The 19,180-nt window shown below is 39.0% G+C and overlaps 1 protein-coding gene across 4 annotated transcripts in view; it reads left to right on the top strand.

Moving 5' to 3' along the window:
* LOC128703806 (uncharacterized) overlaps positions 1 to 19,180 on the top strand; it is a 59,719-nt gene that overhangs the window by 25,687 nt on the left and 14,852 nt on the right. For all 4 annotated transcript variants that reach the window (XM_070103717.1, XM_070103714.1, XM_070103716.1 and 1 more), the window contains 4 exons: positions 123 to 414; positions 1,521 to 1,621; positions 4,872 to 5,003; positions 9,292 to 9,447. In XM_070103717.1, coding sequence (XP_069959818.1) covers positions 123 to 414; positions 1,521 to 1,621; positions 4,872 to 5,003; positions 9,292 to 9,447 — 681 coding nt within the window. The remainder of the gene's footprint in view (positions 1 to 122; positions 415 to 1,520; positions 1,622 to 4,871; positions 5,004 to 9,291; positions 9,448 to 19,180) is intronic.

Raw genomic sequence — 19,180 nt, 5'->3', positions numbered from 1 at the left:
CAATCATGTACATGTCTTTCTAGAATAATTATAATATGAATTGTGTTATATCATTTCAATTGGAACTGCTTTTTCTATTTATGTATTTGCTGCATAATCTCAGATAATATTTTGTGAAACAGGAAAGTTCTGATGGAGCTCACTCTGATGGATTGATGTATTCTGTGTACACCATGAACCCATGTGGATCGTTGCAGTTGGTGAGTCGAGTTCTTAGCAAAAGCACTTCATCCAGGGACTCGGTGGAGGAACCAGTTGAAAGAGCTACAATAAAAATTAATAATATGAAACAGGATGACCGCAGAAGTCAAACTCAGCTACAGTCCCTTACTTTACATGAAGATATTAAATCTTCACAGTGTGAGTTTAATCAGGAGGAGATGGTGGTAGCCCCAGACATTTCAGATTTCCAAGGTAGTGTATAGTCTATTTTAGTTTTGAATACTGTAATTGTGTTTGTTAATTTATCACCTCAATATCTGTGAGATTTTGAAATGTTTCTCCTTTAGCCAGTTTAACCTATCTTTGGTGGAAATGGAAACCTCTATTTTGAACTTCTTTTAGCTTATTCACTTAACAGTTTGTAAAATGTGACAAATAATTATATAGCAAGACTATTCCTACTTAAGCTGAAATAGCAACCATCTTAAATGTTCATTAATTTTGTTGGTAGTAGATTGACATTAAATGGAATAAAAATGTATGAGCAAGACAACATTGATAAAGGGATTTGGGAAAATGGCTAGTTGAACTTTAGTTATGAAGGTAAAAAATACATTAAGCATTTTACCTGCACTTTAAAGGGTAGGTGGTGATGTTGCAGTTTTGAAGGTGCTAAGTATAGTGCTTACACTTTGTAGTTTAGTTGGGTAGGATGTTTCATTTGTGAAGGTAGGAATTAGAGGGCCTCCACCCTGAAGGATAGATGGGTGGGTAGGGATGTTGCATTTCTGGAGGTGGGAAGTACAATGCCTTTACTTTGAAGGATGGGAAATACAATCCCTGCACTCTGAAGACTTGATGTTGATGTAGTTTAAGGGTCATTCAGTGATGGTCAATGTGCTTTCTTCTTTTTGGATCACCCTATATGTGACAAAAGAAAGACTAGTTCAAGAGCAGTATATTTGAGTACAAGTGATGTTAAAAGGCTACCAATAAAATCCTATGCTTGTAATATAAGGTAATCATAAGCTTCAGATATATTAGTAAAATACAGCAGACTTTACCTTGTAATCACCCTATGTCACTTGCAATAGTAGCGAAGCAGCTCGGCCTTGCCCTTGCTCACTCACTAAAAGTTTTTTTTTATGTATGCTTAGAGGATTAATAAGATATAGTCAAGCTTTACTTGTAATCACCACACGTATGACATGAGTGATGGTGAATGTGTTTCCTTTTTTTTGGGTCTCCCTTAGTGGGAGATAACTAGTCTGGTAAAAAAATAAAAAAGTAAATTTTTAAGAAATTTATTTTCTTTGCTCTCCAATCTTAATTTAATGGTATGTGTATATTTTTTTCAGAGAGACCATTATTTAAATCCACTAACAGAAGAGCCAAATCAAGGAAAATATTTGCTTCTCAAGGAAGTCCAACTGGAACAATATTAACTGATGTTGTTAAGGTATATTACTATATGGTTACATTTCTCTACTTTTTTCCCAATTGCATGAATCACACACAAATCACAATTTCATCATCACAAAAAGCATGAAGCAGTCCAAGTATAATCAATTTTCTGTGATTGTTGTAGTAAGTTAATAGATCTGGTTTACAAGAATTTGATAATCAAAAATCTTGTTGTTAATAAAATTTTGTTCTTTAGGTTTATTTATCCACTTTTCTGTATAAAGCTCTTTACAGAAATTTTATTATAACAATTGTCAGTGAGACAAGCATACTTTTAAAGGTTTGTCCATCCCATCTTTTTTTTTTTTTTTTTAAATATCGACAGTAAAGATTGAAAACCAAAACCTTGTCATTGTGGTGGTATAAAAGCCTCCAGATGCAACTTCCCAGCAATTCCCGGAGCAGCTTTTCTTATTTGAACTTAATAAATCTTATTTAAACTTAGTACAAAATCTAACTTACAAGTAAGGGTGCAGGTGGTAATATTTTATGGAATGGCAGAATTAAAAGCCAGGAGGTCACATGATAAGACTAATTAGCAGATGTTTTGGCAGATTTGGTTAATATTGAGAAACAAAATGATTTTATGGGTTGGCAGAATTAAGAATGAATTCTTTATGAACGAAACCCAAAGTTTGGTCATCTCAAAAATCAAGGATATTATCCTAACTCCACAAGACTTTGAAAAGGCAACACAGTAGACCTTCCATTTTCGTCCATCTCTGTTTTCGTTGATTTCAGTTTTCACCGACTTTTCGCCAAAATATTGCCTTCATTTTCGTTGATTTCCTCAGTTTCCGTTGTTGGTAAGGTACATGTCTGAGGGTCTGTGCGCACACAAAGCCTCCCCCACACACATTCTGAGGCCAGTGCCGCATTGTTTGTCGGTGAGTGAACATTATCCTGGGAGGTCATAGTGCCAGTCCTTTGGTAAAGAAAGTGAGGAACATGATAGAATTAAAGAAAGAAATCGTAGCAAAGTACCAAAGTGGAGGAAGAAGAGAGAGGGGAGAATGTGCCGCCTTCAGTGATTCAGTGATTCTACAATATGTATGATACTAAAGCAGCACAAGTTGATAAAGGCTATAGCACCAGCCAGCGATAAAGCGTAGCATTAACAGTGTAGCAAGTAAGTTAAGCGATTAAGGAAGGGGCGAGTGAAATCTACAATTTTTTTTTTTGGTCCAGTTTCAATGAGATTTTGACAGTGGATTAAGCAGCATAAAAAAAAACATATAGGCTGTGTTTGTTTTGACTGTTAGCCTTCAAGTTAGGTTGAAAAAAATAAATTATGCACAATTTCATGGGTCCTAAGACTTTCCTTGTTCTACTAAATTCTGAAGATGTACAGTGTTCTAGTTAACATCAGATGAAAGATAAAGGCTAGATTATTAATGACCCAGGACAGTTTAGCGATAATATCAGTAGAGTCCATAAAAAAAAATGTTGAAGTTAGTTTTTTTGTTTTTGAGGAGGAGGAAAAAATCATTAACAAAAAGCTGTTTACAATATTGCAAATCCTCCCTGGGTGTTTGTAGAACCATCATTCCTCAATAACATCTGCAAAAATCATGACAATCCAATGAATACTTATCGCAGGAGAGGGATTACAATGTCAATAACTTATTACTGAGCTTTTTTATTTTTTTTTTTCGTGTGTGTGACACTCTAGGAAAGTGGCACGCCAACTCTCAGTGTGTTACACCTCTCCAACCTTCTTTACTGCCTGCCGTCTACTGAGGGGCTCACTCGCTGCTCTCCACACTAGCCAGCACAGAAGTTGCCATGTAGAGTATTTACAATGAAATAATCATAATCATAATTTTGGGAGGAAAAAAAAAAAACTGCTAATTGCCAACATATATTTTTGCTGACAGCAAGAACAAAAAAAAAAATACATCTAATGAAAAACATACTTAGAAATATGATAGAAACAAGCTGATTACATCAAAATGTTGCCAGAATTTTGCACTATTTTTCAGTAAGAAAACATTTTCCATAATTTTTCAATTTTAATGTCCTGATCACTGAAAAAAGCCTCGCCCCTCCCTTAATCGATAGAAAAAGGACAGCACGAACCTAACTCCTCCAGTGTTGTTGGAGTTATATTGGGCTACTGACAACACTGCCGCCTCCACCAGCACTATGCACGGCTTATGCTCTCAGTGGCTCTTATACACCCAACAACAAAAACACAATATGAAGTTCAACAAGGAGAAATTTCAACTACTCAGATATGGAAAACTTGAGGAAATTAAAAATTTATCGGGGTATATGATAAATTCTAACCAAACAATAGAGCAAAAAAGTAATGCGAAGGACCTGGGAGTGATAATGTCAGAGGATCTCGCTTTCAAAGACCACAACAATGTATTTACCAATAAAGGTAAAAGTGATTTAAATGTTCATTTATCCATTTCATTAGTGCTTTATATTTCTCATTTTTTTTGTATGTAAAACTATAGCTATTCTCTATAAAATGTATTTTTTGTTAATGTTTTTGCATGTCTGGAACGGATTAATTGGATTTACACTATTTCTTATGGGAAATATTACTTCAGTTATCATACAAATCGGTTTTCAGCGACCTTCTGGAACGGATTAAAGATGAAAACCGGGGTTTCACTGTATTTCCCATATTTCTTTTTTTTCTTTTATCATAGGTTTATACCTGTTAAACCATTCTTTGTTACATCTTTCATTGATGATGGGGGGAGAGGAATAAACTTATTTCAGTTTCATGTATTTTGCAGAACTATTTATTCTGTAACATAAAATCATTGTGATGTTGGGAAGGGATGGTAGGTGGTATAGATGGATACAGTATTTGAAAGGAGTGTAGGGGAGGGGCAATGTTCATAACAAACTTATATCTCAGTTGATGAATTCATGGTAGCTCTAAGAACCTAACACCTGGAATTAACATGTCTAATGTATTTTGCTTAAGCACCTCTACTGAAGTTTACATTTTGATACACAAATAACCTGCACATAGAAGAGAGGAGCTTACGACACCGTTTCGGTCCAACTTTGTAAATAGTCCAAGTCAGACCGAAACGTCATCGTAAGCTCCTCTCTTCTGTGTGCAGGTTATTTGTGTATTGTTCCGGTCACGGTATTGTGCCTTTTTTCGTTATTTATATTTTGATTGTTGTTATTGGTTTGGTAGCCTTTACCCAAAAGCTATCATTAGAGCTACAGTAACACATTCTTTAAACTAAATGATGTGCATTCTGTCTTTTCAGTTGGGGCCTGAGGATCTTTGTAGTGCTACTTGGTGTGGAGTCTGTGAAAAGGAATTTCCATCTGCTGGTAGTCTAAAAGTTCACCTTTCTCGTATGCATAGTCAGGTGAAGTGGTGTCACACATGCACCAAGGTAAGAAAATGATTTCATATTACACAAAGTATAGTATTAGAATTTTTAAATAAAAAATGACACATTGGCAGAGAGCATGCATAGCTCTTTTGTCGGAGGGAAAAGGGGACAATTTTTAATATGTGCATGATGTGTGGGGATGTTGCAGTCTGAGGTTAATTTGAATTATGATGCCAGCACACTTTTGGCCAGACAGGGATTAAATGAATGATGAGATGGTAATCATGCTTTCTTCTTTGGGTCACTCTACTTTAGTGGGAGACAGTCATTGAGGCCGACTTGTTAAAAAAAAAAATACATATATATCCATATACATACATACATATACATGCATACATATACATACATACATATACAGTAGACTGTCATTTAACATGGTAGTTACATTCCTGAAAATGCTGTGTTAGGTAAAATCATGTTAGATGAACTGAAGAACTTATGGGAAAATTAGGGTTACATTCCTGGGAGCCCCGAAAAGGCCAAACGACTTTTTTTTAGACCAAACAGATCTTACAAAAATAAAAGTGAATATGTAATTGTAGTTCATTGTCGTGATATATTACTGCTTAAGACTACAAATGCAATAGAAATAATAGTATTTCTTGCCTTAAATTGTGGGAAATGGTGTTTATGGATGATTGTGGAGAGAGTGGATATACATGTTGTGGCCCTACTGGGCTGAGGTGGATGGTTATTGGTTGTTGACAGAAGTGGATGGTAGAGGTTCTGGTACTGAAGTCGATGGTTGTATTGGAGTGTGCATAAATTCTGTACTGGATCTCTGGGCTCTTTTACCCTGCAATACATTATACAGCTGACAGTAAGGCATCATCAGCTGATCTAGACCCCATTTCAAAGCACTGCTTTTAGATTTTTCAGGGTCCTCTTCAGTGAAAATGTCTGCTAGCTTAGCAGCAGTATGGAACTGCTCACGTAACTGCTGCAATGTTAACTGTTTTTCTTCAAGTTCTTCTTCATCTTCTTCTGTTATCTCCCTCCCTTGTATCTGTGCATTGAGCTCTGCCAACATTTCCTCTGGACTCCTGTCTTCATCATCATCATCTAAGAGCTCATTCACATCATCTTCATTCATATTTTCAAAACCATCACCTAGTAATCTCCTTGCCAGCTGAACAATTTCCTGAACCTGACTCAAGGAAGGGAAAACCCGTGAAAGAATTAACCACAGAAGGCCATAACTTTCCCCAGCCTGCATTTAATGTTGATTGGGGCACTTCATTCCATGCACTTCTAGCATAGCTGATAGCATCTGCAATGTTAAATTTATTCCAGAAGTTTGGTACTGCCAAGTTGGAATCAAGAGTCCATTGATGCAACTAGTTTTTTCATAACTTTTTTTGTGTAGTTACACTTGAATGATTAGTAACTCCCCGATCCAGTGGTTGAATTAGAGATGTTGTATTTGGAGGTAAAAATACAACTTTTACATGTGGGATTACATCCAGCAAAGCTTGTGGATGAGTACAGGAATTATCAAGAATGAATAGAGCCTTGAATGCAAGGTTCTTGCTGTGCAGGTAAAACTTGACTTCAGGAATAAAGTGATGCTTAAACCACTCAACAAATATTTCCTATGTCATCCATGCTGACTGGTTTGACCTCCAAATTACTGGTAAGGTGTTTTTATCTACACCTTTAAGATAAGATAAGATAAGATTTCGTTCGGATTTTTAACCCTGGAGGGTTAGCCACCCAGGATAACCCAAGAAAGTCAGTGCGTCATTGAGGACTGTCTAACTTATTTCCATTGGGGTCCTTAATCTTGTCCCCCAGGATGCGACCCACACCAGTCGACTAACACCCAGGTACCTATTTGCTGCTAGGTGAACAGGACAACAGGTGTAAGGAAACGTGTCGAAATGTTTCCACCCGCCGGGAATCGAACCCGGGCCCTCCGTGTGTGAAGCGGGAGCTTAAGCCACCAGGCCACCGGGCCACGAGGCTTCTTAGAGTGGTAAATAACCATGGGCTTACACTGGAAATCACCTGATGCATTACCGCAAAGGAGCAAGGTAAAGCGATCCTTTACTGTCTTGAAACCTGATGCACTCTTCTCTTGCTGACTGATATAAGTTCGTGTTGGCATTTTTTTCCAAAAAACACTTGTCTCATCAGCATTAAACACTTGATGTGGCTCATAGCCATCCTCAGAAATAATTTCCTGCAATTCAGCAGGGAAATTACTTGCTGCTGTATGATCAGCTGAAGCACTTTCACCAGAAAACTTTATATTATGTAACTTATTATGCAACTTAAAGTTGTGGAACCAGCCTGTGCTAAACACACTTTTTCAGAGCTTCCTTCCTTATCACACACTGCTTTAAACAACTGTAAGGCTTTTTCCTTAATTAAGAGGAAATTAAGTGGTACACCTTTCTTTGTCTTTTATTCAATCCACTCAAGCAACAAGTTTTCTGTTTTATTTACTTGTTGGGACCTACATGTCATTCTTCTCATGAGATGACATCTTGGGTTATTCATTACACAAGCTCGTATATCCACCTCGTTCTTTTTAATTGTATGAACTGATGCTTCATTAAGGCCATAGGCCCTCACTATATCCACCACACGTGAGCCACTCTTAAGCTTATCTAATATCTCAATTTTCTTTGCAATTCCTAGACTTGAATGTTTAAGCCTTTTCTTGTCACTTTCAGCAACACTTGTATGCTTACTGGGTGCCATGATTGCTTGGCAGATTTAACAAATGGCAATGAAAATATGTAGTACAATGAATGTAAATAAACACACCGAGGTTTCTGAGTATTGTCCTACACGTGTATGAGCCGGACTGGAGGCTGGGAGTGTGGTGTGGGTGGTGGGGGGATGGCGGTAGGCCTCCCCATTGACTCAATGGTGTAACCCACCGCGGGCGACCGCATGCTCAAAATTTTTTCCCCTCCCGAGAATTGTGTTAAATTGATTTTACGACGTGTACTGCCCAGGGAGGTACTACCGTCCTACCAAGTGAGTGTAAAATGAAAGCCTGTACACCCTCTCCTCACTTAGCGACGTACTCATTTACGGACGGCTCGAACTTACGACGAGCTCTATGGCCAGTCTGCATACCTAAATAATGTATATTACAGGTGATTTCCCTTATTCTGTTTAATACAGGTCGGCCATCACTAATCCGGCATCATTGGGACCTGTAGTGTGCCGGATTACAGAGTGGTTAGGCTAGAATACACTTAATTAACCTATCAATAGAGACTCTTTCTGCTACATATTCCTCATTTTCATCACTGCTTTCTCCTCCACTGGCTTGCTACTGTGGATTTACAACCATCTGCACAATTTCTGAGTCAGTATAATGATGAAATTTGAGTCAGTATAATGATGAAATTTGAAATTATGCTAGCCACAATTAATGTCGGATTACTGATGGATCCGGATAACTGATTGCCGGATTAGTGATGGCCGACCTGTATAATATACAGTACACTACTGTATAAACATTCAAAAATATGCCAGAAATGTTACAAATGGTGCAAAGGTAACATTAAATGAATATCAAAGATGGTTGACACAAACCCACCACCATTACAGTATGCTCCTCACTGAGCAACAAATTCGTTTACTGACGTGTTTTTAGGAAAAGAACTACGTCGTTAAGTGAGGAGAGGCTGTAATTGTTTTACATGATGGTAGGATTGCTGGTGTCTTTTTTCCATCTCGTAAACAATCAAAATTTCAGGTACATCTTGCTACTTCTACTTACACTTAGGTCACACTACACATGCATGTACAAGCATATATGTACAAACCCCTCTGGGTTTTCTTGTATTTTCTTATTACTTCTTGTTCTTGTTTATTTCCTCTTATCTCCATGGGAAGTAGAACAGAATTCTTCCTCCGTAAGCCATGCATGTTGTAAGAGGCGCCTAAATTGCCAGGAGCTAGGGGCTAGTAACCCCTTCTCCTGTATGCATTACTAAAGTTAAAATATGAAACTTTTGTTTTTCTTTTTGGGCCGCCTGCCTCGGTGGGATACGGCCGGTTTGTTGAAAGAAGAAGAAATACAGTGGACCCCCGGCTTACGATATTATTTCATTCCAGAAGTATGTTCAGGTGCCATTACTGAACGAATTTGCTCCCATAAGGAATATTGTGAATTAGATTAGTCCATTTCAGACCCCCAAACATACACGTACAAACGCATTTACATAAATACACTTACATAATTGGTCGCATTGGGAGCTGATCGTAAACCAGGGGTCCACTGTATTTATATACATACATACTGTACATACTTTTTTTTTTCTAGACAATAGATTCCGAGGAAGAGATGTGTGATCACGTTCGTGAATGCCATGGAGACCTACCCTTTATCTGTCTTATATGTGGTCAGAGCCTAAGAACGAATGCTGCCTTCCAGAGGCATAAGGACATTCACAAGGGGCTGCGTGGAAGTGCTTGTGAGGTAAGTTACATTTTCCAAAGCTGTATACTTTATTATTATTATTTTTTTTTTTCCTTATTGGCCATCTTTCAGTGAGGTAGTATGGCCCAAAAAAAACAACACATTCACTATCATTACTTCAATTATTGTCTTGCCTGAAATGTACTAACATTGCAATTCAGATGACTTGTTGGCTGCAACATCCCTACCCTTCCTTCACAATGCAGGCACTGCCCTTTCCATCTCCAAGATGCAAGTCCAACTGACTGGTTTCCCTTTCTTGAATGTTACCTTGCTTACATTCAGAGCCCATGCCTCACACCCATATAAAAGTTTTGGTACCACTTTACTCTTAATCACAGAATGGGTGGAGTTTGAACCCATGAGAAGTGGGGCCCATGCTAACCTCCCTATGTATAGAAATATACCTAGTTGGGTGATTCTTATTAGAGCCAACTGGCCAAGTATTAACACACTGGCCCATGAGTTTTAGGACTCACTTGCCCTGGGTTCAAACCCCACCTGTTTGTGATTTGTTTGCAATCATTACAATTTTGTGAGTCACTGTACTCTGTTAACCTTCCCCATTTTGCCTCCCTAGGAAATTTTCTTTCTTTCCATAGATGCCTTAACACACCTTTTTCCTCTTACCTAGGTTCACCTCAGCTTTTATGGATCCTTCTGCTGATATGTTCACTCCCAAATATCTGAATACAATCAATTCCTTCATACTCCCTCCAATATGATATCTAATCTTTTATTGACCAGACTTTTTGGTACTCTCATCACCTTACTTTTTGTCTATGTTCACTTTTAATTTCCTTGTTTTACATACTCTCCCAGATTCATTCAGTAACCTTTGCAACATATCCTCAAAATCTCCCAAAGGAATTTTGTCATTGGCAAAAATCAGTTATGATACTTCATACTTCCTATTGGATTCATTATATTATCATTTTTATGTCATACCTCTCCATAATACCCTGGCATTCACTTTTGTTAATATTCTATCTATAAATATGTTCAACAACCAAAGTGACATTACACATTCTTATCTAAGCCCTACTTTCACTGGAAAATACTCCCCTCCCCCTCCCCCCTTCTATATCCACTAACCTTAGATTCACTCTCCAAGTGAAAACTCTTTACCACTTTTTGTAACCAACAATTTATTCCATACGTTTGCAACATCTGTAACATTGCTACCCTCTGTACCCTATTATGTGACTTTTATAAATCCATAAATGCAGCATTCAGCTCTATACCCTTATCTAAGTAATGCTAACTTGAAAACTTAAATGTAGACATTTGATCTATCCATCCCCCACCCTTCCTAAATATTTGTTGATCCTCTGCAATCCTGCTTTCTGTCTTGCCCATAACTTTTTCAATAATAATTCTACCATGCTAGTAGGATGGTAGACAGCAGCCACCCAGGGAGGTACCACCATCCTGCCAAGTGAGTGTGAAATGGAAACCTGTAATTGTTGTACATGATAATAGGATTGCTGGTGTCTTTTTATTTATGTCTCATAAACACGTGGGATACTAAGTATATCTAGCTGCTTCTACTTGCACTTAGGTCACACTACACATGCATGTATACCCATATATATACATACAGTGGAACCCCAGATTTCGAACTTAATCCATTCCAGAAGGTCGTTCTAAATCTGAAAAGTACGAAAACCGAAGTAATGTTTCCCATAAGAAATAATGTAAATACAATCAATCTGTTCCAGACACTGTGTGTAAAGGTAGAAAGTTCAAAGTGAACATAGAAAAGAGTAAGGTGATGAGGGTATCAAATGATTTAGATAAAGAAAAATTGGATATCAAATTGGGGAGGAGGAGTATGGAAGAAGTGAATGTTTTCAGATACTTGGGAGTTGACGTGTCAGCGGATGGATTTATGAAGGATGAGGTGAATCATAGAATTGATGAGGGAAAAAAGGTGAGTGGTGCGTTGAGGTATATGTGGAGTCAAAAAACGTTATCTATGGAGGCAAAGAAGGGAATGTATGAAAGTATCTTAGTACCAACACTCTTATATGGATGTGAAGCTTGGGTGGTAAATGCAGCAGCGAGGAGACGGTTGGAGGCAGTGGAGATGTCCTGTCTAAGGGCAATGTGTGGTGTAAATATTATGCAGAAAATTCGGAGTGTGGAAATTAGGAGAAGGTGTGGAGTTAATAAAAGCATTAGTCAGAGGGCAGAAGAGGGGTTGTTGAGGTGGTTTGGTCATTTAGAGAGAATGGATCAAAGTAGAATGACATGGAAAGCATATAAATCTATAGGGGAAGGAAAGAGGGGTAGGGGTCGTCCTCGAAAGGGTTGGAAAGAGGGGGTAAAGGAGGTTTTGTGGGTGAGGGGCTTGGACTTCCAGCAAGCGTGCATGAGCGTGTTAGATAGGAGTGAATGGAGACGAATGATACTTGGGACCTGACGATCTGTTGGAGTGTGAGCAGGGTAATATTTAGTGAAGGGATTCAGGGAAACCGGTTATTTTCATATAGTCGGACTTGAGTCCTGGAAATGGGAAGTACAATGCCTGCACTTTAAAGGAGGGGTTTGGGATATTGGCAGTTTGGAGGGATATGTTGTGTATCTCTATACGTATATGCTTCTAAACTGTTATATTCTGAGCACCTCTGCAAAAGCAGTGATAATGTGTGAGTGTGGTGAAAGTGTTGAATGATGATGAAAGTATTTTCTTTTTGGGGATTTTCTTTCTTTTTTGTGGGTCACCCTGCCTCGGTGGGAGACGACCGACTTGTTGAAAAAAAAAAAAAAAAAAAAAATAAATATTACATACATTTATTGAAGACTCTTGTTGGCCCTTCCCTGTGGTCCTCCACCAACTCTTCCATATCCTGGCCACTCACATCCAACCCCATGGACTTCCCCAAAGACACAGTACATTCCACAACAGGCATAGGGTCGACAGGGTCAGCCTCATACCCTTCAAAATCTTTGTCAAGGACACATTCTGGCCACAGTTTTCTCCAAGCAGAGTTCAAAGTCCTGGGAGTCACTTCCTGCCAAGCCTTACCTATAAGGTTTATGCAGTTCTATTGTGTCTCAGTTTCTTTACCACTAGGAACTTTCTTTGGGGCCATGGTGGCTTATTTCTCAATCACAATCAGTAAACAAGCACAAAAATTGCAAAATGTTTCGGATGAATGCTCACTCAAGCAGTGACAAAGCCAGACTTACGGCATTCCCCAGGCGGGTGGACAAGTATGATACATGCAATTCTCAGGACAGGGTCCAAAATTAGAAGTAAAATTTCGCACAAAAAAGTGCCTGAAATCTGAAAAGTCCAATATCCGGTGGGTGCAAAATCTGGGGTTCCACTGTACCTCTCTGGGTTTTTTCTATATTCTTAATAGTTCTTGTTTATTTCCACTTATCTCCATGGGGAAGTGGAACAGAATTCTTCCTCTGTAAGCTATGCGTGTTGTAAAAGGCAACTGAAATGCCAGAAGCAAGGGGCTAGTAACCTCTTCTCCTGTATACATAATTTAATAAGAGAAACTTTTGTTTTCCTTTTCAGGTCACCCTGCTTTGGTGGGATATGACCGGTTCATTGAAAAAAAAAATTCTACCATACACTTTTCCTGGTATACACAATAAGCTTATTTCCCTGTAATTCTTGCATTCAATCTTGTCCTCTTTTCCCTTATGCAGAGAAAATGTTCATGTCTCTGCCAATCTTTAGGTGGCTTACCTTCTTTCATGCACATATAAAACAAATACTCCAGTCACTCCAACATTATATCTACACCTATATTTAACATCTTCATATTAATCCCATCTGTCCCAGTTGCTTTACCCCTTTTCATTCTGTCAATTGCTTAACGCACTCCATGTTTACCTCTCACTATTCCTTATTCCCATGAGATGTAATTCCTCTCTGCTCAACACATGAAATCACCACCTAGTACCTTTCATCATCAACATGCAGCAACTTTTCAAAATATTCTCTCCATCATTCAACCACCTCCACCTTCCCATCCAATATCTTCCATCTTCAACTGTCAAATCCATTTGCTCCCTAGGCTTCGTCACTTTATTGATGTCTCCAAAACTGTCAATCATTCTTAGGAAAATTTTGTGACATTGGCAGCCAGTTTCTTGTTTCTCCTTTTACACTCCTTCACCATGCTTATCCCCTCTCTTTTCCTCTTCATATACCCTGCTGTCCATGTATTATTTTGACACTATAGAAACCTTTCATAAGCTAACTTTTCTCCCTTATGACCCTCTTTACCTCATTACAATCACTTTTCTTCCAGCCAGTTCCCACGCTCTTATACCCTCAGACTTCTGCACTCTCTCTAGCACTGCATTCTTGAACCCTTTGAGGGTCCATCTTGCTCATTCTACGGCTTTGAAACCTGGGTCCAAACCGTAGTTCTACACCATGAGCTCAGCTCATTCAGATAATTTTATTTATTATTTTATTATCACACTGGTCGATTCCCACCAAGGCAGGGTGGCCCGAAAAAGAAAAACTTTCACCATCATTCACTCCATCACTGTCTTGCCAGAAGGGTGCTTTACACTAGAGTTTTTAAACTGCAACATTAACACCCCTCCTTCAGAGTGCAGGCACTGTACTTCCCATCTCCAGGACTCAAGTCCGGCCTGCCGGTTTCCCTGAATCCCTTCATAAATGTTACTTTGCTCACACTCCAACAGCACGTCAAGTATTAAAAACCATTTGTCTCCATTCACTCCTATCAAACACGCTCACGCATGCCTGCTGGAAGTCCAAGCCCCTCGCACACGAAACCTCCTTTACCCCCTCCCTCCAACCTTTCCTAGGCCGACCCCTACCCCGCCTTCTTTCCACTACAGACTGATACACTCTTGAAGTCATTCTGTTTCGCTCCATTCTCTCTACATGTCCGAACCACCTCAACAACCCTTCCTCAGCCCTCTGGACAACAGTTTTGGTAATCCCGCACCTCCTCCTAACTTCCAAACTACGAATTCTCTGCATTATATTCACACCACACATTGCCCTCAGACATGACATCTCCACTGCCTCCAGCCTTCTCCTCGCTGCAACATTCATCACCCACGCTTCACACCCATATAAGAGCGTTGGTAAAACTATACTCTCATACATTCCCCTCTTTGCCTCCAAGGACAAAGTTCTTTGTCTCCACAGACTCCTAAGTGCACCACTCACTCTTTTTCCCTCATCAATTCTATGATTCACCTCATCTTTCATAGACCCATCCGCTGACACGTCCACTCCCAAATATCTGAATACGTTCACCTCCTCCATACTCTCTCCCTCCAATCTGATATCCAATCTTTCATCACTTAATCTTTTTGTTATCCTCATAACCTTACTCTTTCCTGTATTCACCTTTAATTTTCTTCTTTTGCACACCCTACCAAATTCATCCACCAATCTCTGCATCTTCTCTTCAGAATCTCCCAAGAGCACAGTGTCATCAGCAAAGAGCAGCTGTGACAACTCCCACTTTGTGTGTGATTCTTTATCTTTTAACTCCACGCCTCTTGCCAAGACCCTCGCATTTACTTCTCTTACAACCCCATCTATAAATATATTAACCACGGTGACATCACACATCCTTGTCTAAGGCCTACTTTTACTGGGAAAAAATTTCCCTCTTTCCTACATACTCTAACTTGAGCCTCACTTTCCTCGTAAAAACTCTTCACTGCTTTCAGTAACCTACCTCCTACACCATACACTTGCAACATCTGCCACATTTCCCCCCTATCCACCCTGTCATATGCCTTTTCCAAATCCATAAATGCCACAAAGACCTCTTTAGTCTTATCTAAATACTGTTCACTTATATGTTTCACTGTAAACACCTGGTCCACACACCCCCTACCTTTCCTAAAGCCTCCTTGTTCATCTGCTATCCTATTCTCCGTCTTACTCTTAATTCTTTCAATTATAACTCTACCATACACTTTACCAGGTATACTCAACAGACTTATCCCCCTATAATTTTTGCACTCTCTTTTATCCCCTTTGCCTTTATACAAAGGAACTATGCATGCTCTCTGCCAATCCCTAGGTACCTTACCCTCTTCCATACATTTATTAAATAATTGCACCAACCACTCCAAAACTATATCCCCACCTGCTTTTAACATTTCTATCTTTATCCCATCAATCCCGGCTGCCTTACCCCCTTTCATTTTACCTACTGCCTCACGAACTTCCCCCACACTCACAACTGGCTCTTCCTCACTCCTACAAGATGTTATTCCTCCTTGCCCTATACACGAAATCACAGCTTCCCTATCTTCATCAACATTTAACAATTCCTCAAAATATTCCCTCCATCTTCCCAATACCTCTAACTCTCCATTTAATAACTCTCCTCTCCTATTTTTAACTGACAAATCCATTTGTTCTCTAGGCTTTCTTAACTTGTTAATCTCACTCCAAAACTTTTTCTTGTTTTCAACAAAATTTGTTGATAACATCTCACCCACTCTCTCATTTGCTCTCTTTTTACATTGCTTCACCACTCTCTTAACCTCTCTCTTTTTCTCCATATACTCTTCCCTCCTTGCATCACTTCTACTTTGTAAAAACTTCTCATATGCTAACTTTTTCTCCCTTACTACTCTCTCTACATCATCATTCCACCAATCGCTCCTCTTTCCTCCTGCACCCACTTTCCTGTAACCACAAACTTCTGCTGAACACTCTAACACTACATTTTTAAACCTACCCCATACCTCTTCGACCCCATTGCCTATGCTCTCATTAGCCCATCTGTCCTCCAATAGCTGTTTATATCTTACCCTAACTGCCTCCTCTTTTAGTTTATAAACCACCTCTCTCTTCCCTGATGCTTCTATTCTCCTTGTATCCCATCTACCTTTTACTCTCAGTGTAGCTACAACTAGAAAGTGATCTGATATATCTGTGGCCCCTCTATAAACATGTACATCCTGAAGTCTACTCAACAGTCTTTTATCTACCAATACATAATCCAACAAACTACTGTCATTTCGCCCTACATCATATCTTGTATACTTATTTATCCTCTTTTTCTTAAAATATGTATTACCTATAACTAAACCCCTTTCTATACAAAGTTCAATCAAAGGGCTCCCATTATCATTTACACCTGGCACCCCAAACTTACCTACCGCACCCTCTCTAAAAGTTTCTCCTACTTTAGCATTCAGGTCCCCTACCACAATTACTCTCTCACTTGGTTCAAAGGCTCCTATACATTCACTTAACATCTCCCAAAATCTCTCTCCTCTGCATTCCTCTCTTCTCCAGGTGCATACACGCTTATTATGACCCACTTCTCGCATCCAACCTTTACTTTAATCCACATAATTCTTGAATTTACACATTCATATTCTCTTTTCTCCTTCCTTAACTGATCATTTAACATTACTGCTACCCCTTCCTTTCTCTAACTCTCTCAGATACTCCAGATTTAATCCCATTTATTTCCCCCCACTGAAACTCTCCTACCCCCTTCAGCTTTGTTTCGCTTAGGGCCAGGACATCCAACTTCTTTTCATTCATAACATCAGCAATCATCTGTTTCTTGTCATCCGCACTACATCCATGCACATTTAAGCATCCCAGTTTTATAAAGTTTTTCTTCAATAATCTGAGTGGTAAATTTGGGACTAGATATGAGAGAATGCATCTATGTGGTAAGTGTGCACCTTATAAAACAAATCCTGCAGCATGCAGTGCATGAGAAAAAACAAGACCGTGTTTTTGTATTAAAACAGCAAATTTGTGGTGTATTTTCATATGTTTTTTATGGTTGTGTTTGTGGTTTCTTGGTCTCATTTGATAGAATGGTAGATATATTACAGAAATAGAGATGCTTTTGATTGGATTTAGTACTGAAAATGGCTTGAAACTGAGCTCAGAGTAGCGGAAATGTTCAATTTTTGCCAATGTTCAAGAGTAAACAAATGACGTCACACGTCCAATACACATCAACTGGTGGGTCTGATATACATACGTTCACGAATGCGCTGATATTATTTATAAAATTATTACAATATTGCATAGCAGTAAATCTTTTATTTTTTGGTGCGAATAAAAAGTCAAAATGGATTTCATTTGTAAAGCCTGGAAACATAACTAATATACAGAGGAAATGTTATTTTAGTGCCAGGAATGCCTGCATTGTTTATTCTGGACCCTATTTTGAAATTGGAATATTTTGAACTTTGTGTGAAATTGGCCAAATTACCAATTTCCAGTCACTTTATTGGGTAGTTGATTATTATTATTATTATTATAATCAAGGGGGAAGCGCAAAACCCGGAGGATTATACAGCGCCTGGGGGAGGATGTGGAAGGCATTCAGGCTTAATTCGGGGAACTGGAGCACAGATCCAATTCCCTAAATCAAGAGCCCCTCACCAACATCAAGGAACCTTCCTTGAGGGGATTGGGTAGTTGAAATAGTTGCTTGGGTGATTTCTTGTGCTCAGTTGATAAAATAGAAGTAATGCTAGTGAAATAGTTAAGAATTTGGTCGACTGGAATAATGTAATTGGCCTAAAATGGGAGTCAAAGTAGGCAAAATCGTTAATGCGTAAATATTGCTGACACAGCAAAATTCACGAGTGTAATTTCATCAATTTTCCATCAAATTTTGTACTTTTTGTTTTATTACCTTCAGAAAAAGATTCTCTACCACTTCATAAGAAAAAATAAAAAAAAATAATGAAAACCCTGTGGACAAGTTTCAGATCGGGGGTCTGGACCATGAAAGGGTTAAGCTACCCCATACTTCTTCAACCCCCTCCTTACCACCTGTACTCTTTGTAGCCCACCTTTCTCCCAGTAATTGCTTATATATTCCCCTGTCTCCTTTAATTCATTAACTTCTATTTCTTTTTTTTTTTTTTTTTACACAGGGTTTGACAAGGTTAAGGATCCCTAGCTTTATTGACAAACTATTTACAGGTTAAGGATTCCTAACTTTATTGGCAAGCTAAGAGCTATTACCTACATCAGCTCATTTGAAAGCATTTATATTGTTATGAGACATACAAGTAGGGAACAGGATGAAGTTGGAGCCATCTGTGGGCCAGCATTTTCATGTGATCAACTGACTTTATCTCGTTGACATCATCATTATGCTGTACGAATGTGTTCCATACTCGAGTCATCCTGGGTACAGTGGTCCCTCGCTTTTCGTAGTTCTCGGCAATCGTAAATTTCGCCAATCATAGGGGTATTTTCATACAAACATGGACTCGCTTTTCATAGGTTGACTCACGAATAGTAGTTCGTCCGGGACACGTACGCACGGTGTGAGCCAAGGCGGCCTCCCTACCCAGCCAGTCTGGCATTGTTTACCAGAGAGTGAAGGTCCCCTCAAGTGCTCTTACGAAATATTTCATAATATTTCACTCATTTTAGTGCTTGCAATTACTAAATAAGCTACCATGGCTCCAAAGAAAGCTCCTAGTGCCAAGCCTGTGGTAAAGAAGGTGAGAAATATGTACAGTGACAAAGTCTTGGGCCATTTTAGGGAAGTGTTAAAGAGACGCCAGAAACAGAGCTCTCTCCTTCTGGCTCTCTCCACAGTTACTTTGCGAGACAGGACTAGAGTGACCCTCAAGGTGGTCCTAGTGGCATTAAGAAACAGGGAAGAGAAGCAACCCCAGAGAAGCAATTGGTACCTGAGGTGTTGCTGGAAGGGGATTCCCCTTCCAAACTGTAAACAATCCAATCTCTCTCCTCCTCCAG

The sequence above is a fragment of the Cherax quadricarinatus genome, chromosome 87 (assembly GCF_038502225.1).
Source record: "Cherax quadricarinatus isolate ZL_2023a chromosome 87, ASM3850222v1, whole genome shotgun sequence".
In the NCBI taxonomy this organism is placed as follows: domain Eukaryota; kingdom Metazoa; phylum Arthropoda; class Malacostraca; order Decapoda; family Parastacidae; genus Cherax; species Cherax quadricarinatus.
This window is presented reverse-complemented; position numbering and strand designations above follow the sequence as displayed.